The 24,585-nt window shown below is 43.7% G+C and overlaps 1 protein-coding gene across 6 annotated transcripts in view; it reads left to right on the top strand.

Moving 5' to 3' along the window:
- Nucleotides 1–24,585, top strand: part of lrba (LPS-responsive vesicle trafficking, beach and anchor containing) — a 280,974-nt gene that overhangs the window by 172,197 nt on the left and 84,192 nt on the right. For all 6 annotated transcript variants that reach the window (XM_080759177.1, XM_080759176.1, XM_080759175.1 and 3 more), the window contains exons 40-41: nt 21,083–21,200; nt 21,508–21,610. In XM_080759177.1, coding sequence (XP_080615303.1) covers nt 21,083–21,200; nt 21,508–21,610 — 221 coding nt within the window. The remainder of the gene's footprint in view (nt 1–21,082; nt 21,201–21,507; nt 21,611–24,585) is intronic.

Here is a 24,585-nt window from a genome sequence, read left to right as displayed (position 1 = left end):
TGTATCGCCAGTTTTTTTGCCTTGCCCATCCAGAATTATTTAACGATGGGGGGGGGTGTAATTGGGGGGGTGTAATTGTAATTGCAGTCCCCTTATCACCCCAGACTTCATGTTAGATGACTTAAGAAGCCATCACTTGCTCCTGGAGGACACGCGCATAGAGAGACGCGCTGGGGGGAAGGGACTTGGAGGTGTGTGTGTGTGTGTGTGCGTGTGTGCGCGCGCATGCATGGGTCATATTCAGCGTTCTAACTAAAGCAAAGCTAAAAGGGAAAGCTTGTAAACACAAACAACAACAAATCCGATACTCCCATTTCTTAATTAGCCTATTTTCTTTTTTACAATATTCGACAGTCATTCATTATTAAGGCGACGGACGGTCTCTGCCTTTTCTTCAATTAATGGCGCTATGACGTCATTCAGTTGAATCGTTAGACAGGTTTTTCATTCCCTCAAGGCTTTTTGATTAGCATAAATAATTGTTTTAAATCACATGAACTTGGTTATTTAGAGGGTCTAAGTAAAGCATCTGCTGTGCAATTTTAGCGCAACCCGGTCTCACCCAAAGACGGGTTGTTTAGCGATAGTCCAATCACTTTGACTATAGGCCTAATAATCGAGTAATGCGTGTATAGGCCGCAGAGACATTATACCTCAAACGATGTTGTAAACGGATGATCAGATCTATCAAACTTTCATGTTTTTAGACTGCTTAGATTTTTTTTGCTATCTGATTCTAAAAAAGGACATGTTGCATGCATTGAAAATTAAACATTATAGCCTAGTTCATTGCATTTCTTTGCAGTTGCCAGCAATATAGAATAGAATAATAGATGACCTATTTATAACTATTTACAAAATAATAATTAAAAAAAAATATATATATACCGGTATATAAGTATAAGAATTCAAGAACGTAATTTAAGCAATAACTTTTTGGATTCATAAAAATTGAAGAATACAGAAGATTCAACTTTCGCAGCATATAGATTTATATAGGCTTAACTGTGTAATACAGGAGTAGATTCAGCAACATGTTTGCCTGATTACTTTGCCTTAATGTATTTTATGAATAATTTAACGTATCCAGCTGTGCAAGGAAACCAAACAAGCCACAATAATGAGCAAAGGCGAGAATGAATTAGGGATTTCATCCCTGTTTTGAAATGGCAAATCCCCCTTGCTTGTCTTCTTGATGCATTCCTCTCTGGGTTTGAAGCTGCTTCCTTCTCAGTGCTGAGGGCAACTCGTGATTGGTTTCACATCGTTTAACGTTCAGTTGAGTCTAAAAGTTCTGCAACGGCTGAGCCCATGTTGAACTCGTAAGTCATTGAGAAAAGAAAAAAACTTTACTCAGTGGTTATGAATTGCATGCGTCACTTTATACTTTACTTTACTTTACAAACAGTTCATTTAGAAGGCAAAACCCCAAAACTATAGCCTGCAGTGCACAGTTATATCCGCGTAAACTGAAAGAGTGTAAAAATGACTCGAGTGGACCCAAAAGGGTATAATAATTATATGCATTAGATAGGTATTTTGAATCAAATAAATCCATTAGTAATTACTCTGCAGTAGTGGTTAGTTACCTTACTATCATTTAAGTATTATATCCTCAGGCCACTTCACCTAGCAGAGCCCTACATGTTGTATGTTACTATACTCTTTATGTACAAAGAAATGTAACCCAGAGAATTGCCCCAAAAAATGATTTTACTGCGTGTACAGTGTACTGTATACCCATGATGTGCATTTTTTTAAACTAGCGGGGCTATGTCGCGCACACATGCTCGCTATAGCGATCACAAATTTAAATAACCTCTTTAATGTAGTAGGCTTATTTATTAACCCACAATGTTTTGTATATACAATTATATTCTATTTACTTGCATAATGGGGAAACTTTCGTGTTGTCATTATTATGCATCAGCCAGTGTTAATCTAACTCTTTAGTTTTTATACTACTTCAGACACTTAGAGTAGGCTACGTTAGTAGATCGCCACAATGGACCGTCACCGTTGATATGCATATGCATCCAAGGTCCATTCCTGTTATTTCAAGCTGTGCTGCTGTGACACTCGGCGTCGATCGACAGGTTTTGTTAGCAAGGTTAGTGAGGTGCAAAAACTGTGTGCAGGCAAGCTTGCGTGCATCTTCAAAACTACCAGGGCGGCATGCACCCTGGATAGCCCTACCGTCAGCTCACCCCTGTGTATACCCTAAATACCCCAACAACTTAAACAATCACACTCATGTGAAGTGAGTCATTTAGTGCCCTAAACAAACAAAGTCATAGACTTGGCTGGCAAACGATTTACGTCAAAGTGCTCTAAGCAAACATTCTAATATCCTCAAAGTCCATAGACTTGGCTGGCAAACGATTTACGTCACAAATGCTCTCAACAAACCATATGACGCAATCTTCAAAAGCCATGCATTGGAGGGGCTAGTGCCCCTCGAAAAAAAGTGAAACACTATTACAGTATATCACTTTGTGGATTTGCTGCATACGTTAATATAATCAACAGATTGCCTTTAGGCTTATGAATGAGTATGCCGAGTCTGTTCGGATGCGTTTTCCAGAGCCACTCATGAGAACAGAGATATTCTCTGTTGCAACACAATCTACGGCTGGCCTAGCAACCAGCTTGATTTATTGTGATGATTTAAAAGAAACACTAAAGTGTTGAGATTTGACATTCCTTCCCCCTGCATCATGAGCCAGATGAAGGGGAATAGGCATCCTCACGTAGAGATAGACAATCTCAGCAATAGACTGAGAGAAAGAGGGATACCCTAATAGGTCCATGTACACTCAGAATTTTACTTTGTAGTGGAGAGATGTGTGTGAGGGAGTGTGTGAGAGTCAGAGAGAGAGAGAGAGAGAGAGAGAGAGAGAGATAAGAAAGAATGACAGAATGAATAGTGCATGGGGTGCAGAAGAAAGGAAAAAGAGAGGGGGAAAATAGGGAAATGCTTGGGTGTTTGATTTCAGTGTGACAGTGTTTATTGTTGAGCTTGCAGTTGCAGAGAGATTAACGTACGCCGCTCGGATTGAAAGTGTCCAAATATTATTAGGGGACATGCTAACCGCAGCTTAATGAAATATATGGCGACAGTGGAAATGGCTTTTTTCGACATATTAGGAGGACACTCTGACCTGTGCATCCATCACACATTCTTCAGCAACAGTGTTCTGTATACAGTGATACGAAAAACCACCACCAAAAAATAAAACAGAACTGCAATGAGTTAACTCTTTCTGTTTTGCCAGTTGAGTTGGAGAGACAGGGAGACATTTTATAAGCCTGTTATAAGCCTGACATTTTATGTTCCCTGTTGACCTTAGGTCTGTGTGTGTGTGTGTGTGTGTGTGTGTGTGTGTGTGTGTGTGTGTGTGTGTGTGTGTGTGTGTGTGTGTGTGTGTGTGTGTGTGTGTGTGTGTGTGTGTGTGTGTGTGTGTGTGTGTGTGTGTGTGTGTGTGTGTGTGTGTGTGTGTGTGTGTGTGTGTGTGTGTGTGTGTGTGTGTGTGTGTGTGTGTGTGTGTGTGTGTGTGTGTGTGTGTGTGTGTGTGTGTGTGTGCGCGTGTGTGCGCGCGCGCGCGTGTATGAAAGTGCGAGGGAGAGCGTGTGAGAGTGCATTTTCTTCAATGTATGCATACACACCCGTTTCTGTGTGCAAGTGAACACTTTGTCTTTGTATGAGCACAGATCTCAGTAAAGTCAAACACACTTCATACAAACACCCCCCCCCCCCCTCTTCAGCGTATCACTCTCTCGTTTCATATCAGCCCTCACAGTGATTTTGCATGAGTATGCCGCAGTGAGGCTTTCTTTGTGGACCAAAAGACTTTTGATTAATGAGGTTTCGCAGGTATATAGAGGCTACCTCAACTAGCCTCCATCGGAGGAAAACCAGCGGCATTGGATGGGGCCTCCCGGCTATCAGAGATCTCTCCTGCTACTTGCACGTTGTCTTCTTTATCTCCGTGAAAACATCCAGAATTATCTGGGGTTCCTAAAGAGCTTTCCTCTGGTTTGTATTGACGGGAGAAAAGAGCAGGGCCCCATCAGTGGGGGCCTTTGATCTGGGTCTGTGTGACAACACCACAATGTGAAACACCCGCCCTCACCAGCCTAAAGCATAACGTTGTCCATGCCCCTCACTCGCAGTCATTGCTGGCTATACTAGTGAGCCCACTGCGAAATCCAGACCCTTAAGGGTAAAAGTTTATACTCTCAGAGTTCATTTAAGCCCCTGCATTGTCTCCTTGTCTTTATTCATTTGCATTTATTGCATACTTGATCAGTTGTTTTTCTTCTACCCTGTCGCGTTATATGTCCTTACTGTCTCTGCGTTCATCGTTCAGCCTCTCTGTCTCCATCATCCGTCACACTCGCTGTCTGTCTTCTGTTTCTCTGACTCTCTCTCCCCAGTGAGAGGAACTACCAGATTACTCAGAGTAGCCCCAGGTGGCTGGCTACTGTGTACACAACGCCGCTTTGTTTTCACACCACAGCCTTACAACCGAGCGAACTGCTTACCAGACACCACATGCACAATGACGTGCTTCGTTATCGACCTCATGGTGGAAATATATATTCACGAATAGGGCTTGAACTTAACATAAATGCTCATTATTGATGACATGTCTTTTGCATGAGCAACACTTTTGTTGTTGATAACTACACTACTTTTCATCTGTTAAACCTGGAATACATCGTCAGGGTTATCTGTGGGTTGCATATTTTAGGAGATCATATCTAGTGAGCCATTATTAAAGTATTACTATCCTAAATTGGTCTGCAACAAATTGGCAAAATGACCCTGGGCCTTGCGATATGTCCATGCCTATACATCACATCACAAGGTAGGCAGTGTTTCACATCTCCATATGTCTTCGTTCATCTGGGTGTCACAGTGTTATGGCACGGTATGAGCAATGGAGATATTTGAAGTCAAACTTCTGACAGAATGACTAACTCCACCTCGGCGAGCGATATTAGAATAAATTGGCTCTCCTTTACGATCTCTGGTTGGGTATAAATAAAGAACACAGCTGAGTTCAGAGGCCCTTTGACGTTGAGAGCTGGGAGAGAAAGAAGACGGGAAAAAAAGATCTGCAACAGTTTTACTCCTGTGTCTGCTTGAGTTAGTGTGCTTTGTACTTCCAAGTGAATGATAAGGGAGGTGGATGTCAGCGCTAGGTGCTTTTAGCTCCAGCTTGCATTTTTTCTCTCTCTTCTCTTCGGGAAACATGATAGGTGCAGGGAAAGGGGCTCGACGGCTCACTTACAACACACACACACACACACACGGTTGCAAAAAGAGAGAATTTCCTATGCTTTAGCTCACACATTTTGTCGATGTCCCCCAAGCACGGATGGACCCAGCTGCTCCCTCCATAGAAGGCCCAGAGAAAATCAGCCCAGGCTACTAATTGCTTGGCAGGGCCCCTGCATCTGCTCTGCAGATCACAGCACTGATGATGAAGTCATGGAGCAGATGTGTGTGTGCATGTGTTTGTGCACGCATATGTATGTGTGTACGCACCTATGTGTGTGCGTGTGTCTGTACATGCATGTGTGCATGCACCTGTATGTTTTTGTGTGCGCGTGCATGTAATAGCACCATATCTGTGTTTAGACACAACCCATTAATATTGTGTGTGGAGTGGTTGCATAGCCACACTCTAGTCAGCCAGACTCCTTTTATACCAAGAACAAGGAAGTGAAACAGTTCTACTTCCAGCTGATTGGCTAAAAGAAAATGTTAGCACAAACTCGATTGGAGGAACTTCACACCAGCAGAATCACTGCAATCGTGTTAAGGCCAGCATTTGCAGACTGCTTGACAACAAAATAAATTCTTGATGTTAAAGCAATTATTTTGTTACTATTTGAGTTGGTTGACAAAACGTTTTGTGGTTCGTCTGCATTAACTGATTGGGGAGAGAGTGCATGGCTGACTTAAATAGCAATTTAACATTGTGAACTCTACTTTCCTTAGCATGTCTTAATTGGCAAACATTTTGCAAAAATAGATCTACAAGCTCTCAACACATCAAGTTGCAACATAATGTGAGCTTGATATATCTGCTAATTGATGTACATAGTAAGTATACTTTTTAAGGGCCATCATTTCCAATAATCGCTTTTAGGAGACGTTCATCGCATTTTGTACGTTTCAGTCATCTGAAATAATTTGCATCTGAAATAATTTGCTATTATATGGTAAATATCTACCTTCTAACGCCCACCACCCCAACTCCTGAAAAGCCCTATACTGCCACATTGGACATACAGTGACAGGACCCCTAGTGAGCAGACCATTGGTAACTCCTAATTGTCTGGGCGGTGACAGCTGCCTGGGTTTTAGTCAGACTCGCTGAATGGACGGTGGACGGACACTCAGTCAAAGGAAACCAGCGTGGCATTATGTAGCACTTTCATATGGTTAGGCCGTCCCCAAAGTGTCAAACTACTACTGTGACCAAGCCCCCTCCCCCTCCCACACCGCCTGGCCAAGCTCCTAGCTCCCCGACCCTCTTGTGGTCGCCAGGGACGACCTTCGACTGCAGCTGCCAATCAGCAAGAGCCATGGTAGTGAGTTGGGAGGGGAGGGTGGTCTCAGAGAGAGGAGTGTATTGATTTTCCAGTTAGAGCCTAAGTAGTGTGTGCTATAGGGCTAACGGACAGCCCAAGCAGCTATGTCATTATCAATGAGGCCAGGAAAACGGATCCCTTCGCTCATACTCATTCACCCCCCTCCCGAGATCCCGTCCTTCCCTCATCCTCCATCTTTCCCTCATGCCGTCGCTCCATCCGTTGCATTCACCACTGCCTTCGTCGGACTCTGACAGAGTGCATCCTGGGAGGGTCGATAAATCGCTCAGGCACACCCAACGACAAGGACCGGCTGAGTGATGGGTTTGGATGACCTTTCTTTCTTTCTCTCTTTCTCTCTCTCTCTCTGTGCGTCTGCTTCTCCATGCTTTCCCAGTAATTATAGCACCTGGAAGACATTAAACGTTTCCTTACCAGAGACGGACTCATTATCATCACGGCCATCATGTGTTCTCTTCTCGCCTTTCCCCGCCTTCCTCATGTCTCCCCCTCCTTGTCCCTTCTCACCCCGTCGCAACTCTCCCTTCATTCTTAACGTTAACGTCCTGTTTTAATCCCGTCCACTGTTCTCCCCGGTGGAATACCTTAACTTATCTGCTCATTGGGAAAGCCAATTATTATCGTTCCGTTTCCCTCATTCTGAGATGCTTCTTATGTCAAGTCACTGTCCAGCCGCTTTGTGAAAAGACACATGCAAACAATTGGGAATGATTTGAGCCAATTAGGAGAAATGAGGCCAAATAACGGTTTTAAGCTTCCTGAAGCGCGTATGCGCTTTCTAGCCCTACTCTCTTTCTATTTCTGCTCCTTTCTTGGGTACGTCCCCATGTGTGCACGTGCACTCATCCTCCATTTCCCCCTGCTTTATCAGCTCAAATTCACTGCAGTAGCTGTATTCAGTCAGATCTGCTCACTGCACACTGTCTTGTTTTTTGACTGAGCTTTATATCACAAACTATATGAACTCATCCTTTGTGGTTGAGGCCAGCGATCCGTCGGTCTGATAAGGAGCATTTGAGAGAGATATGGGGGGTGGGGGGGTGGCGGGGGGTTGGGTCTTCAAAGTCAAGGAGAACATATGGGACGCCGGCGTCTTTTATTGTTTATAGGCCCGTTCTGTGGACAGTCATATTTTGGTCAGACAGCTCATTGCCGCAGTTGACTTATAGCCATGGCTGGATCAAGAGATCAAGGACCTTCTATGGCAACTGTTGAAGATGCTGCTTTCTTTGTTATTGTTTATAGAGGCACCGACCCAAGCTTTACAACAGAGGTGTCCAGTTATATGTCATCTGGAGGCCCGAGTGGTTTGTGGGGACACAGGTTTTTGTTCCATTATGTACAGTATGCACCACAAACTCCTGAGTGTTACTTTCACCATTTATAAGCCTTTATACATACTTTGTCATACAATGAATAGTGAAAGTAACAGGTCTACAAGCTCACAACATGTCTGTAGTGCTATTATTGATGGCAGCTTTTAATGTTTGTGATCTGGCAAGTGAACCTCATTCAAGTATATAATATCACATGAGAGGGTGTGCTTTACCGTCATTAATGGCACGCCTGTGTCAGGAACAAGCCAATAGGTGAGTTCTGTAAGCAGTTAAGTCAAAGTCACCAGTCCTGTGTGTGTGTGTGTGAGTGTGAGAGATAAAACCGTTATGATGTTTTATCCTTTTTCATGCATAGTACTGTATATTTGGAGGCCTACAGTATGTCTTTAAATGTTCGGAGCAATTGAAAATGGAGGACCCCAATGTAAACAAGTCTTATTGCTTTTCTGGGTATCTCAATCCTCTTAGCAGACGTTGTATTGAACTGTGCTTTCCTCGAACTGTACTTATTCTACAAACTGTTAATATACAATCAATCAAACAGCTTACGGCCTTTTCTTACTAAGTCCGATACTATATGCAAACCTCTTCACTCCATGTTGAAAGTGATTTCTCTACATACATTCCTGAAAATGGTCAGAGCAGAAGAATACACCTGTAGTTTCCCAGATAACAACCACAACAAAGCTGACAGAAAACACAAAGATTGAGGTGGTCACAGCATTTTAAAAGGTGAGCTTAGAAATGCCTGTTAAAAGTACAGCAGGCAAGTGTGCCTAATAAAGGGGCCAGTGAGTGTAGACGATTTGTTATAGATTATTCTGTTATAGTGATTATATAACATCTGATAACATACATGGATTTGAAATGTGAATTAAAATGGGGTAAAAATAAATAAGTTTATAAGAGAACAGACATGAAAATGAGTTGTTGATATTGATAATTAAAGTCGCCAGACCGGTGCCTGGCTGTAAACTAGAGCACCGAGTCAGTAACGATGGAAGTTGGAGAACCATGCCCTACACCCTATGCAATACCCGTTGACCGTTGTACCCAATCCACCCATCTGTCTGTGTCCCTTTTATGCCCATATATGGAGATTTCTGGCTTGATTTGCGAGTGCCAAAATGGCATAGACACCTGAAATGTGCCATAAATGTATTAATGTATTTTACAGTTTCGGACAACGTGTTATGTTCCAAAATATCCTCAAGCACTAGGATCCTGCAGCATTCCCTTTTAAGTGGTGGGTTCTGTTCTGTTTGTATGTTTTGGGGACTATTAGCTTACGGTGTATTTACACTTAATCCTGTGTATGCAGTTACATAAATCATGTTTTAGTATTTTTTAAAGTGCATTGTCCTGTCCAAATAAACACAAAGTAAACTAGAACTGCACTCTGTCGAGTGCATACTTGCTTGTTGCACACTAGTGCGCAAGCAGAGCGCGCAAGTACTTTCGACCGCTACAAACTGTCAAATCTCAGTAATGACTACTGATACGGCAGTGGTGCCAGAATGAAACAATGGTAATTGTTTTTATACACTTCAGAAACATAATGTTGTAATGAATACGTAAGTGACGACTTTGGATGGTGACGTATATGTCAATCAGTGCCTCCCAAGACTAAAACATATCGTCATTACGTCACCATCGAAAACCAATTACACTCTGGAATTGGGTCCTTTAATCCACATATTTCTTACGTCATCATTGAGAGCTACTGTATACATACTATGTATATATTATATGTAATTTGTAAATTGATTAGCGGTATACTGTGGTTACTTTGCGCCGTACGCAGTCCCAGCCAACCCGCCACTTTTTATGCGTATGCACCGTCCCAGCAAACTGTGCCTGATACGGCAGTGGTGCCAGATTACATGTATACACAGGAGCATTACCTTTAATCCTCCCAACACTAAAACATATCATCATTACATCACCATCGAAAACCAATTACACTCTGGCATTGGGTCCTTTAATCCACATATTTCGTACGTCATCATTGAGAGCTAGTTATACATATACACACCATGTAATCTGGTCCGAGCAAATCAGGCACAATTTGCTGGGACGGTGCATGCGCATCAAAAGTGGCGGGTTGGCTGGGACGGTGCATACGAGCCGGGCGAAACTATTACTTGCGCACTCTGCTTGCGCAAGTAATTAAAGACAAACTAGGTAAGGACCAGGATGTTGCCAGAGTTGTCACCAAAAAGCAGGGGAACTTTAAATTCCATCCACAGCATGTACCTGTTCTCCACTGAGTTGCAGTGGTTCAGCATGTTGTCACTATGTCGTGTGCTTCGTTGCAGTTTTGTGGCCTTTTGCGTGTTGTCTGTGTAAATCCATTTGATAAAGCGCAGAGTATCAGTGACTGGTAATCAGGCAGGACAGGCCAGGGGAGATGATTGCCACTTGGTCAACACGTAGGGACGCATTAGACACTGTCTTCTCCCCAACTAATGATGACTAATGTCTCCCTTCCAATCACTCTCTGCTCTAAACTGGGCTGTTGGGACAAGATACACACACACAGGCACACACCTGAACACATGCGCAGTTGCGCACACACGGACATGTCTTACAATTGCCCTCATCTTGAATTGGTCTGTCTACACCAGGAAACACAAACATAGCAAAATAAACTCACACTCACTCTCTTAATGTATGTATACGCTATTGCATTCACATTTTGTTCTAATCATCCAATCGACAAACTAAACTCATTTTCACACAATCACGTCTTCCAGTCTCTTTGCTCTCAAACGGCTGTGTGGACCACGATACAAACACATACACACACACACACACACAGAAATTCAATGGCCATCCACTTGAGTTCACACTCATGCTCTCACCTAAAAAAAAACACCGCACAATAAACAACCCACACGCTCACAAACCTGACCATTACCATTGCCCCGTCACCACCGCTGACCCGACTGAAATCTTAACGCAACCCCAGCCCGCTGCGGAGCAGACCTGCCCTCACTTTACTAAACACCTCCAGACAAAGAGCCCACCACCTCCACCTCCACCCTGCCCCCTATCTTGCTGCACCTGAGCCTCGCCTCTCCATCATGCTCCATCTCCGGGCTTTGACTGTGGGCCACGGTCTAGGGGCATGTGCCCTCCCCTCATCCCACCTCCCCTCCCTCCCCTTGATTGATCCCCTCTCTCCATCATTTGTTCCCCTTGTACCCCTGCCCCCCCCCGCCCTCGACATTCGTGTCAAAGACAACACTGCAGCCTGATGGATTGGCCTGTTTATGGATGCCAGTCTGCCTGGTAGGCCACTGATATTACACTCAGCACCTGTGTACCTGCTGTTCCTGCTGGCCTTTGTTATTCAGCGGAGGTCATAGAGAGACCCCGGGGTCTTGCGATTGAAGGATCGATGTCCACGTCCCCGGCAGATTGTAAATTGGAATTGTAAATTGACAAAACGGACTCTTATTGGTCCACTTGGTTACATTTGTACACCTCAGAGTTACAAATGCAGGCTTCACTGTGCATTTCAGATTAAACGTGTGAGGTAGGATGTGTTCTGAATTATCACCTTATTTTCAAAAGGCTTCGCCTTCGCTACTTGTATTTATGAGGGGTGATAGCCCTTCCTATATACAGGTTTAAAAAAGAGTCTAATGTTTGTTTTGTCATTAACACAAACATTTCAATGCCATTAACAATCAACAGACTTCATTGTTCCTTCGTTTGTTTTGTCTGTCACTGAGCAAATCGGCATATGATGTTATGTTATGATATCGCGATGATGTAAGATGATAAGGGTTGGTAAAGCGCCCCTCACTTCACACGGGTGTGATTTTTAGTCTCATAAATACGATGGCCATGCATAGCATTGATTAATGAAAATAAATCAAACCAGTGTTTTTGTATTTTAAATCCAAGGAAAGCTATTGGTATTGCTTTGCTCCCTGTAAAGACATCTTGGTGTCTGACTGGTGAGAGCAGAATGTCACTTTGCTGACTCCTGCAGGCTGCAGCTATCCTCCACCATTATAGTTAATGACCCATCCAGTCTGGTTGCAACAGCAGATCCATAGGGACACGCTATGGCATAACCAGTCATGCAAGACTCCTTTATAGGGGACCAAAGCATCACAGGGGTTTATTTGTCTCCTATAGTGGGAAGAGAGAAGGAACGGACGTAATAAAAAATACAATAACAATACTGTAGAAATGTGAGGATGCACGGCCAGCTCAGTTCTGGATGCGCGTGCGTGTGTGTTAAATTGCACCGGTCTGTCAATTTTTGCTTAAAAGGTAAAGGTTTACAAAAGGGTGGAGGAGGGACGTGCCGTTTTTACACTGTGTAGAGTGTAGACTGAAGCCAGAAGATTGCGTTATTGTTCATCTTGCTATTTTACGAGACCATGCATATCCCCTTCCTCATAACAATGATTCACATCTGCATATTCCATTTAATAGTCCAAGTTGCATTAGCTTCACACCAGTTATCACAGTCATATTTAATAAATCTATTTGAAATGGAACATTTGGCCCAAGTTAAATAATATTGCTCATTGAAATGCTTGCAACTCAATCCAATATTTCTTTGCAAGGAGTTAAGGAGGAAACTAAATATTGAACAGAGGGAGACATTTAAGCATTTATAACTGATTCTTGTTTCACTCATTTAATATGCCCACACAACCCTCTGGTCTGCAAAGTATGGAGTACAGCTTCCAGGTTAAGGTGGTGTCTCTCAATATACTGTCACTGATGACCATACGAGTCACCTTCAGATCCAAACAAATCTACCCCACAGGCCTGCATGGGCCTTTCTCTCTGCCTTCTCTTTCCTCCTGACCCTTCTTCCAACAAGCCGGCCCCAAATTCCCCCCTGAGAGGGTCTGCTTTTGCACCCCACACCAACTTAAGCTGGCGACAATAGCCGGATTAGAGAAGAATTTACTCCAATGAACCTCTGGAACAGCCTGAAAAAAATGTCCCAGCCAACACAAAAAAGGCAAAAGGGCTGCAGGAGATTGAGTGGAAAGCGAGGAGAATGCGATAGGAGCTGGTCAGCGATCTTAACCTGTCTGATGTTTGCCATGGCAGCTTATGAGGGAAATAAGGGGAGGGGGAACGGGGCCAGTGCCATTGAGTCTTCAACGACTCCATGAGCAGTAGCATTGGGCTGTCTTTCTGATTTTCTCGATACTGCTGAAAGGCTGAAAACCATACATATTTTCTCTTTTCCTTTCATGATACTAGTGTTTGCTGATGAGCTTGACAAATCAAAGAATGTGTCCTGGTTCCTTTCACCTCCATCTTAACAGGTGCGCTCTAGCAGCCTCACACCCCAGCATCTCATGAGTTCTTAGATGGCTTGACTTTTGCCATTAAACAAGTAGCTAATGCAAGATTGTGTTATTTTAAAGAAAAATGTTGAGGTGTTTTTTGAGTTTTAGTCAGTGCAGTATAAAGGCAAAAGAAGAAGTGCAGATGGGATGATGTGTTACAGTATGCAGTTGTCATGAGCCAGATTCAAACCCAATGATGTTATGACCGCATCTGTGCCTATGTGAAATATGCTGCTGCATTAACTGTCCAAGCCACAAATGCATCCCTAACATTGATGTAGGCCAATTCAAGTATGTATCAAATAAGTTCCAACCAAATCTCTTCCAGGTGCACAATGTGAAGTTTGCCATGTGGTTTCTCTAACAGGCTGCACAAACTCCTCTCGGTCATTGTCACCGTGCCTAAATATAGTTTGTAGTTGCAGCTTCTGCCACACTAATGGAGCATCAGTCCTAGCAGGTATACAGAGAGCGAAGAGTGCTCATTTTATATACACGTCTACTGCATTTCACGCTCCTCTGCCCCTCACTTATGTCTCCTTATCCCTCCTTTATGTCAGCCATCACCCCTGAACCACTCGCTGTGCCCTCACTGGACCCCAAGGTTAAACCGCCTAAGTCTAAACTGTGAGGGAGGGGAAGAGGAATCACAGGCCTTGAATGGAGCTTGAAAATGCAGGGGGGCCGGGGGGGGGGGTCTGTACCTTCTGGCTTCTCTGATCCTTATCTCTGTAACTGCAGAAATAAGTTACACTTTCCTTCGTTGTTGAAGGGAAAATGTGTTACGTTGGAGTTGGTGGTTACTGGTGGTGTCAGGACAGAGAAGCTTGTCACGCATAAATAAATAATTTGTGTAGGCCTATATAGACAGTGCATACCTCTGGCAGATAATAATGTGTCTTATTGTCTGTCAAGTTACTCAGGAGGCCTTTGTTCCTACAGACTTTTGCACTGAAGGCTAAATGTTTAATGAATTAATGCTGTAAAAGCTTCCCTTCTCTACCAATTAACCCTGAGACCATAGCAGCATTTTACTTAAATCCACAGAACCCATCCCCCCCCCCCCCCCCCCCCCCCCCTCCCTCCCGCCTGTTCATTTTGAGGTTTTTTTGTTCGAGCTTCAAAAAAGGCTAAGCACCCAAGCAGGACGATGAGTGAAAAGGCTAACCTGTTAGCAAACAGAGCAGAGCGCTAAAGAAGGGTTTAATCCTTATTAGGCTAAATTCAAGCTAAGTGCCCCAAAAAGATCCTTTTCAAAAGTGTGTGTGTGCGTGTGTGCGTGTGTGCGTGCGTATGTGCGTGCGCGATTCTCTTCAGGGAGTGCTGCCTTCAACCCAGCAACGTTTCTGGTACTGAGTGCTCTTGAGCCCTGTAGGCTTCATAACTTTACACTCGCTACAAGCCAGGCCTGTTTATTTTCCTTTAATTCTCTCACACTCCAGCGGCTTCTTAGCCGTGTTTATTTTCTCGGGCCTTGTAGTTTGTTTTACTTCCCTGGAGGCAGATATGCTCCAATGTGTGACCAGTGATTACAGCTTGAATTAGTTACATGACGGTGGAACAATTGTGCCCATCAATCATACCTTGACACAGATCTTCTTGGGTGTATATAAGCAGAAACGGTTGTAGTAGCATTGTCTCAATTCTGTGCAAATTGTATTTCCATTTGTTTTTGTACAGACCTGTATACAGTTTGATTGTCTAAGTGCACCGCTATCTGTGTATATGGGATGTTATATTATCATGTATTATTAAATGACCAAATAGATGTAGTATGTTTAATTAGTTGTCTTGAGTTAATTTGAACTGGGGTTTGGGGTCTGGGTCTTTAAGGCTTCCATGGTTCAACAGCCACATAGTAGCAGTGGCTAGACAGTGGTTACATAGCTACTTCATGGATCATGGAGCCACAGAGACCAGAAGATGTCTGCTGGAGTGTGAAAGTACCATCATGTGGCTGGACTTTACCAAGGTCTCATGATCTTTACCTCTGTAGTGAGGCGGGTACATTCTGCCCCACCGCACGCACACACACACACAGCACGCACACACGCATGCATGAACACACACACACACACACACACACACACACACACACACACACACACACACACACACACACACACACACACACACACGCACACACTCCTTTAGTCTTACTATCTTACCATTACCATCATACAGTATCTCTCTTTCTCTTCCAGATCATTGTTTAACTTTTTCTCATGTCAACCCATCTCTCCCTTACCATTTTTGCAGTAATATCTTCATCTCATTCCTCCTTGTCTCTCTAGTTGTGTTTTACTCCCTATATCAGTCGGTCTCAACAACAAAATCAGTCTTAATTGGCTCCTGGGGGCTGATATTTGTGTGGGGTGGCATAGGGTTGGGGGCTGCCGGGACTGGCACCATGTCAGCACTCAGCACTGTCGAGGGCCGTGATTGGTCCAGAAGCGCAGGCAACCAGACCCCTCGTTAGTGTGTCCGGGGTCCTCTGTCTCCTCGTTAGTCCGATGAACTCATTTACAGACGGTGTGGTGACAAGGCCTAGTCTGCCAAAATAGAACAGTGGGTGGGGTGAGGGTGTGTAATGGGGGGGCGTGAGTTGGGAATTAATGCTGATTGGATGTTGGACGGACAGGATTATGTTGATCCCAATTATATTGCTGGAGATTGAGATCCAGTTTATAATTGTGTTCTTGATTATTTGTGGCGGGAAAAAGTATGTTTAAAATATCTTCCCATATACCATATTGACTAATTTCAGCATGGGCAGGCGTTCTCTGTGAAATGAAACTGCACATTATGATTGCCACTGTTGCAGTGTCCCACATTACGTCGATTTTGGAGGCTCAAATTGCAAAAATGCGATTACACACCATTAATTGTGCAGCCCTCAAGGGTTATAAACTGATGGCCGATGTGCGCCGGCACCAGATGAGTTTCAAACAGGCCCTAAATGTCAGCTCGTGTTAGTCTATGCTTTCATTTTCCTCTGCTGCTCCTACGGGGAAGCACAATGTGCTGCCGACTGCCGTCGCAGCCTGCTGCTCGTTGGAGGTGATTTGATTCTTTGCTCATTGAAGTGAGAAGGAGAAACGGCAGGAAAATATCCCTGAAATGCAGCCTGCTGTATGTGGAAACATAAACTTCATTCTTACAGTATACTGTATGAGAGAATATTGTTCATTTGTATAATGGACACTGTGTATGCATTTAGGGAGAGCACTTTTTCACAAAGGCCTTGGACCTCAGCATCAAATGAGGCTCATATTTGCATATAAAAGTGATTTGGTATGGTTTGGGTTTCTGTTTCGCAGCATGTGTGTGTGTGTGTGTGTGTGTGTGTGTGTGTGTGTGTGTGTGTGTGTGTGTGTGTGTGTGTGTGTGTGTGTGTGTGTGTGTGTGTGTGTGTGTGTGTGTGTGTGTGTGTGTGTGTGTGTGTGTGTGTGGGTGGGGCTGGGGGCGTTGTACTGAGGATTGCTTTGGGAAAATGCGACGCAACAAAAAGCAATTCCACACACTGATAAGTCCATGCACAGCTTTTTCTTTTTTCCCCTCTTCAGCTGTGAATTCTATCAAGTCCTCCAAAACGCTGCGTCTCCCTCGTCCCCATTTTGATGTTGATTGATCACCTCTCTTCCTCTCGCTCATTAATTTCATCACCTTATCTCCCACACCACTTCATTTGACCAAAAGGTAATAATAAATCCCTCATCCATTATCCTTTAACTGAGGCAGTCATGCGGAAATGCTTAATAACAGGCAACAAATTGAACTTCAATCACCTCATTTTCCTTCAAAGATGCTGGCATGGCATTTTACCAAACGGTAAAACTGGTGTATTCAGCCTTTGGCTCTTGTCTCAGTCCGATTGCATGCTATTTTGGACTCCACCACATGTTTTGTAAGAGCAACTGGGATTTTCTTTGCTTCTTTATGGGCAGCGCTTCATCTATTCTTCAGTTTGAGGGTCTTATCAGCCCCGGCACACTCACTCGCTCCGGCCTGGCCAGCAGGGACGGCTGCTGAGAGCCTCATTTATCTTGAAGTGCGCTTCTTGATACTTGCTCCGTGGCCCAGCCCTCCACCTCCCCCTTCTTTCAGGGCAGTTTCAATTAAATATCAGTAGGTCGTGTCACCGTGTCCGACTATGTGCTTCTGCCCCACATGGCCTGTTTTTTCAGGGTAAATGGGGACCCGTGTGTGGGGTTTTGAAACAAAGCAGGTGATGGAGAAGGGTCCTTTTGTAAAGAACAATTACGTAATGTGGCAGCCAAGTCTATGGACTTTTAATGTTTGTTTAGAGCAGTTCATTGTAATTCGTTTGCCAGTCTTTAATGTCTGTTTAGTACACTACATGACAACGTAAGATGTCATCTGGCTGATATAAATTCAATGGGCGCCCCTCACTTCACATAAGTGTGATTTTTGTTTGCAATACAGTGGTGGACGTTTTCACATGAGCATCTGTGTGCTTGTGAATTTGTTTTCATGTTTTCTTCCTCCTTTGAATATGCTAGAGACTGGTGTTGTGATTTGTGTATATGCCCTTGTGTTGTGCTGCTGAGGGTGGATTGTAGCTAGATTGGCACTGTTCTTTATGTGTGCGTGTGTGCATGTGCGAGCATTCGCCGTAGCCACACTCATCCAGTCTCTCTTCATGTGTCCTTCTTCATTCTGTCGTCGTTTGGGCGTCTGACAGAGACAAACGACAGTGCTTCAGAAATGAGCAGCAGCCCAGCGCACAAACAGGTTGAAATGCTCACAGGGGAGAGAAAGAGAGAGAGGTACAGAGAGAGTGAGACAACGAGAGAGAGGCGAGAGAAACCAGAAATCAGAGAGTACCACCTTTGTTTTCTGTTTGGCTGCACCCTTACTTTGAAATTCATCCGGTGAAGTCAGAGCGGAATCAATGGATCACTGTGCTTTATATTCAACCAATCAAGAAGGGTGCATTAGCTCCACATCTCCCTTTGAAGAACTCCTCCTGTAGCTTTTAGCATTTCATCTTCATGTTTGACATTTAGAAGCTCAACAACAACCTAGTTCCATTTTCCTGCTTTTGTATGACAAACGTTTAGATAATCTGTTTGTGATTTGTGTATTCTTTATACACTTTATTTTTCTTCACTCACAAGTTTTATTCAGAAATTCCAATGGATGACAAAGTCGAGTCACCTCAAGGCCTTGACTCATTGAATAGCTTGTCTTTTCAAGATGTAATCATTTTAGTTTTTTTGCAATAATACAGCCATTTTCAAACGCCACCTTTCAGGTACACCAGCTTATCCAGTTCCACCATTTCTATCCATCATAGAGAAAGCGGTGGCAGCCATAACTCCCGGCTTGGACAATAACCTCTACACAACTGTAATTTGTCCGCCTGTGGCCAGAACGACCAGAGCATTTGAACGTGGCTCATTTATCGCATTCCCTTGTCACCCAGCTCAGCTTTTTCATCTGCAAGGGAAAGGGTGCTGGCGATATAGGTGGGGGAATGATGTTTGAAAATGTTATTTACAGTGTTCCCAGGGACGCATCAGTCCAGCGGAAAATACGATACCCCTGGCCGGCTGGCCAGGCTGCAATACTGTCATCTCTCTGTGGAATTGGTTGGAGAACGTGCTTCATCAACTTTAGCCTGAGCAAATCCCTGATGTCTGCTGTGAGATCTTCGCATAGACTGCCAGGGGTGAAATAAGTCAACATCCTACCTTTTCAGAGGTGAAAGGTCATTCTTCGAGTACCGTATACTTGAAAATGAGAGTTCTTCATCTCATGCAAGGAAGAAACTGTACTTGAACTGAAATGAAAGAAATTGGTGTTGAAATATGAAGGTCAGGGGCTGACATGTACTGAGATTTGAACGATGTTGGTTGACGCGTGAAGCTGATTGGCCACCCTGTCGTCACACAGAAAAGATAAATCAAATTGATCCTCTGTCTGTTTGTCTTCAGAACTCAAATGCTGTCAGAAACTGACTTGGATAAATGGTATGAAGCTTTTTCTGAATACCAAGATGAAATTCTGCTGTTGAATATACAGATCTATAACTTACACTCACATGAAGAGTACGTTCTCAAGAAAATTCACATTTTTATTGTCATTCTGTCTTAATGGCAAGTTCCGATCACTTTGATTTCTTTGTGTACACAACTCAAAATACAGGTCTCGTGTTAATGTGTTATCAAATCAAAGACTGGTGCTTATACAATATATATCATGCATTTCCAAACGTGCTTCTCGATTATTCAATAAATAATAATAAAAAAACGATAGTTGCAGCCCTTATTTACCAACTAAAGCTTCAGTTGCGAGAGCATTGAGGGGTTTTGTGACAGGGTTGCCATAGCTACAGGCTAACGGTACATGGTGGGGTATGGTCGTCCTGGGTCCCCGGCCGCTAAAGAAGGCTAGCAGACTGGCGCTAAGGCACCACCAGCCTGCTCCTCCAAGCCACTAATCCACATTTAATTGAACTCCAGAGACTTTGAAGTGAGTCTGTGATGCAGGCAGGTTGTATTCCTCAGAGAGAGACTGTCCTCAGCTGGTGGCCTCCACCATCATGTCAGCCTTCCCTTAATGAGCCCCTTGAAGTTGATGCTAGGTCCTAGCTCGCTAGCTCACATTTGAATATGTTTTGAATACTGCGGTGTCTCTAAACCACTCTGTGACAACCTCAACTGACCCTTTTTACACCCTCAATTCCACGTCTCTTAACACCATCCCACCCCATCTGTAAATCCTTTGAAACAAAACAGAGAGGGGGTGAAACAAAGTACTAGCCACCAAAGCAATGTTAAGTGGGTTGGTACCAAGGCTAAATGGCGGATTAGCCGAAGTATGAATCACAGGGGCAGGGCCAATCATCTGGGTCTGTCAGGCACTATGACAGCCATCAGAACATGTTACTCTCTCTGAAGCCCCACTGCAATTTCCACAGGGGCCGATTAGGCTATGCTCATCTAAGTTTTTTAGCTCTAAAGCTAGATAACATAATACTGCTTAACCTGAGAGTCAATGACCTGCTTGGAATTATAGAAGAAAAAAATCTAATAGGCTACTTAGCATAAACCCAGCTGTTACACTCGTCTTGATCCCTTTCATATTTCCTTAGAGTCAAGACACTGCAATACACCATCAAGGTGAATTTGGTTCACTTGACTATTATTTATGTAATTATTAGTTATTTACGTAGCTCCTATGCTAAATGCTCCTATCACTGTGACTTACAAATGCAACTGTAGAACAAGCTTCAGTTAATTAAATACCCATATTACAAGCAAACAATAGACTAAGTAGTACAAGGTCAAATGTACGGCATTCAGAAATAGACTGACTATGATCCTAGACCTAGTTGACCAGATAATGTGCACATGATTATGAGTCTCTGTTAACAATCTTGAATTGTACCTTCCTGATATGCCCCGGATATCTGTTCTCGTCTGTAATACTGATTAGGTTTTAGTGAACTGAACGCTTCCCCTTGCCTTGCTCCATCACTCCCCTGGGCTGAGCGGGTCTCATTCTCTTGTTAAAGGAATCTCTTTTTCATGGGGGCTGATCAATACAAAGCATTAATCGTAGCGTTCAGGACGACGCGCCATCACAGCATGATAAATGAACTAGCGTGGCCTTCCCTCCCTCCTGTTCGGCTCACGTTCCTCTTTCCTGTCTCCGCTCTCCTCCCTACTCTGATTTCTTATGATTTTGTTCCCCCCCTTTGTTCATTCTGTGTCTCTTCCTTTTTCTTTGTTTATTTATTTTTTGTGTGATATCCAGATTCTGGCCTATACGGAGGGGCTCCATGGGAAATGGCTGTTCACAGAGATCCGCGCTGTCTTCTCCAGACGGTACCTGCTGCAGAACACGGCCCTGGAGATCTTCATGGCCAACAGAAGTAAGTTGATTCTGTATAGAATAGTGTAGTATTGTAAATAACCGTTTTGATGGAAATGAATGGTCGGGTATCAATACCTGACCCAGTGGGGTCGAAACGTTGTTATCTTGATCCTCCAATAAAGTAGAATTATTTTTTATTTGAGATGTGCGATTGTGCGTACTTCCCTTTGGTACATTAGTTTACTTTAGCCAATACTTCAAGAATGTAAAAACACGCCTGAAAAATCTAACCAAACCAAGAGTAATGTAGTTTCATGATTTTTAAGCTCTCTCTCTCTCTCTCTCTCTCTCTCTCTCTCTCACAGCGGCGGTCATGTTCAACTTGCCAGACACGGCCACAGTCAAGAAGGTAGTCCACTGTCTTCCGCGTGTCGGTGTGGGCACGAACTTTGGCCTTCCACAGACCAGGTGAGAGACACGTGCGGTCGCACGCGTCACACACACACACACACACACACACACACACACACACACACACACACACACACACACACACACACACACACACACACACACACACTTACATTTCTGTAATTTAAGCTTGCCACTTAATTAAAGCTGTTATGGGGATCAGACCTGCGACTTCAGTTACAATACGGTACTCTAAACAGAGTTAGCCTTGCTAATTCGAACCACCTATCGGTCACTGCAATGCACAGTTCCACTCTGTATGGGTTTGTCTTCCTTCCCCAATGATCAGATTTTGTCAGTTGATGCTGAACCAACTTGATGGACACTCAGCATCTCGCATATGTTCTGCACTGGTACAGACATTAACCAGCCATGGAAAAACAACAGGGAAGAGATTGAAAAACGGGATAAAAATGACATGTTTGATGGTGAGTGAGTGAAAGTGTAGTGTGAGATGGAAAAGAAGTGCCGGAGAAATGGTTAACTTTACATCTTAAAACCTGAAGCGTCACTTCATCCATCTCTCTTTGCCCTTTCATGCACAAGCAAACACAAGTGTGCGGGCATTCACTACTCCTGTCTCTCTTTTCTATTCCCTTGCTGTAGTACACTACGGACTAATTGGCTTCACGCTAACACCATCCACTCTTTTTATTTATCCAGTTTGTTGTGAAACAAATAATGGCTATGGGCTGTAAGGCAGGATTCCCTGCCTCAGCTCACCCTTTACATAGCTATACTGGGCTTTCACACCAGAAGCACAAACGTGCATTGTCTGTGTGAGGTGGAGTGCATGCCAGAGAAAGATGAAAGTAGACAACAGAATAAGAGTATTATAAACAGGAAGCAAGGGGTATTTCACTTCTGCATAGTTGCAAGGTGCTTGATAAACTACGAGAAGCTTCACCTAATGTCTCGACAGCAACAAAATGGGTTTTTGTACTAACCCGGCTACAAACACGACAGCTTTGTCTAGATTTGAAGGCAATGTGTAACCCATCGGGTCTTATAATTCCTGGTACAATGCGTGGGTGGTGGTAATGGAGGCAGATGTGAAGTCTGACCACTGTCTGCATGCTTGCAGTTGTGTAGACACCATGTGTGCACTTTTCTCACATGCTCCCAAAAATTGTCATCATAATTCTCATCACCATCTAATAATTGTAGTAATTGTGTCTAAAAAAATTAAGACAGAATTGTCTGCACGTATTGCATGATGCGATTGGCTGGAAGGTGAGCCATTCTGCGCTGTGATTGGCTGAGCATTGCATCGCAATGGTAATGAAATGAGCCAATATACTGTAAGTGGCAGAGGGAGAGATGTCATCAGACATTGCGCAATACTCCCCTCTCACGCCCTGTGGTTGCCCATATATACTGTAGGCAGTATTATACATATTGTGATGTCACCATATATTGTCCAATATATATATACTCTTATCATACATCACATTCTGTGCTTCGCTAATCAAATAGTTTATGTTCTAAACACACACACACACACAATGCTGGGCACAGGAGGGGCTAGCGCCCCTCAAAAAGAACGGCTACCCAAAGGGGTATGGACTAGTTTAATTTGTAATGCACATAGATTGTGCAATTCACTCATTCCCATTTCCCACACACACACACACATTCATGCACCGATGGCAGAGGAAACCATGCAAGGCATTCCCCCAAGTCCTAACACATCGGCGAAGAAGAGCAAACACATTTTTCGGTTTCATTTTATCATACTTTTTCAGTTTTGCCAGTTCCCACCTGATTGTGTAGGAGTTGTGACTGCTCCAGATTGTACTGAATAACTGCTAGCTTGCATAATGTCGTCAGACTAGGCCTTAAATCTAACATGAACAGTTTATCAGTGCGTACACACTCATGGATGGTATTTATTCTGGTGAAGTATTGTTTATATCCTCCAAAGAGGATGATACGATCTCTGATCATGCAACAACACATACTATACATTGACCAGGGGCCGTTTCCTTTGGGCTTAACCTTCTTCCAGTAGAAGGTCTCTGGATTGAATGTCCACAGATCATTGAATTCCTTGACCCAGGATTGGCCTCCAAATATGTAGAGCTCTCCATTGTAGGCAAAGGCTGAATGATCCTTGCGCCCCTCTGGAAGGAGCTGTGCAGAAGGAGTGTTCAGGCAGGAGTTGGTCTCTGTGTCAAACACACTAATGTTGTTGTCGAACCTTTGGTCCCACTCCCTTCCCCCAAATACAAACATCTTTGTCCCAATGATGGTGGCAGAGTGACCAAAGGGAGCAAGTGGAGGAGTGCCTCTGGTGTTAATTAAAGACCAGACATTGTGATGGTGTCCAACTTGTAGATGTTAATATTGTATTCATTCCCTATTGTGTGGCATACTCCATTGATATACATGGCCTTCTCCAAGACACATTCCCAGAAACCCTGGGCTTGAACCATCTGTGGGTGTCGACATCAAATACATAAAACACCATGTACTGCTGAAAAGTTCCATTCAAATATTTCCCTCTACAAATGTAGTTCGATGAGCATGAGCATGGAGGGAACCTCAATGTGACGTTCTCCCCATCCAGGTGTCACCGGGACAACATCGTCCAGTGCAGAGACAGTGTTGAAGACACTACTGTATATATATAATATATACACAGGTTTAAGTTGTCATCAGAGATTTACACAATTTAGCTAAACTCATCTTCAGTCAGTGTGTCACAGTCACACTGCTCTGCTTCTTCTGTGGCAAGGTCATTCATATCCCAACCACTGATATGGTTAAGGGTTTTCTGTTATTCTTTTTTGCTATTTTTGTGTATTGGAGGCTAAATTTCAATTTAGGGTGAACAAACTTTGAGGAATTGCAAGGCGGTGCATCCCACTGCACTGTTATCTTTCGCACAAGTGCCTTTGCAGTTCTGGTGTGAAAGCACCATTTGTCTGCAGCAGGGCATTTGCCACAGCGTAGTTGCCGTTAAATACTGC

This window comes from Protomyctophum bolini (assembly GCF_963924005.1).
Source record: "Protomyctophum bolini genome assembly, chromosome: 3".
In the NCBI taxonomy this organism is placed as follows: Eukaryota; Metazoa; Chordata; class Actinopteri; order Myctophiformes; family Myctophidae; genus Protomyctophum; species Protomyctophum bolini.
This window is presented reverse-complemented; position numbering and strand designations above follow the sequence as displayed.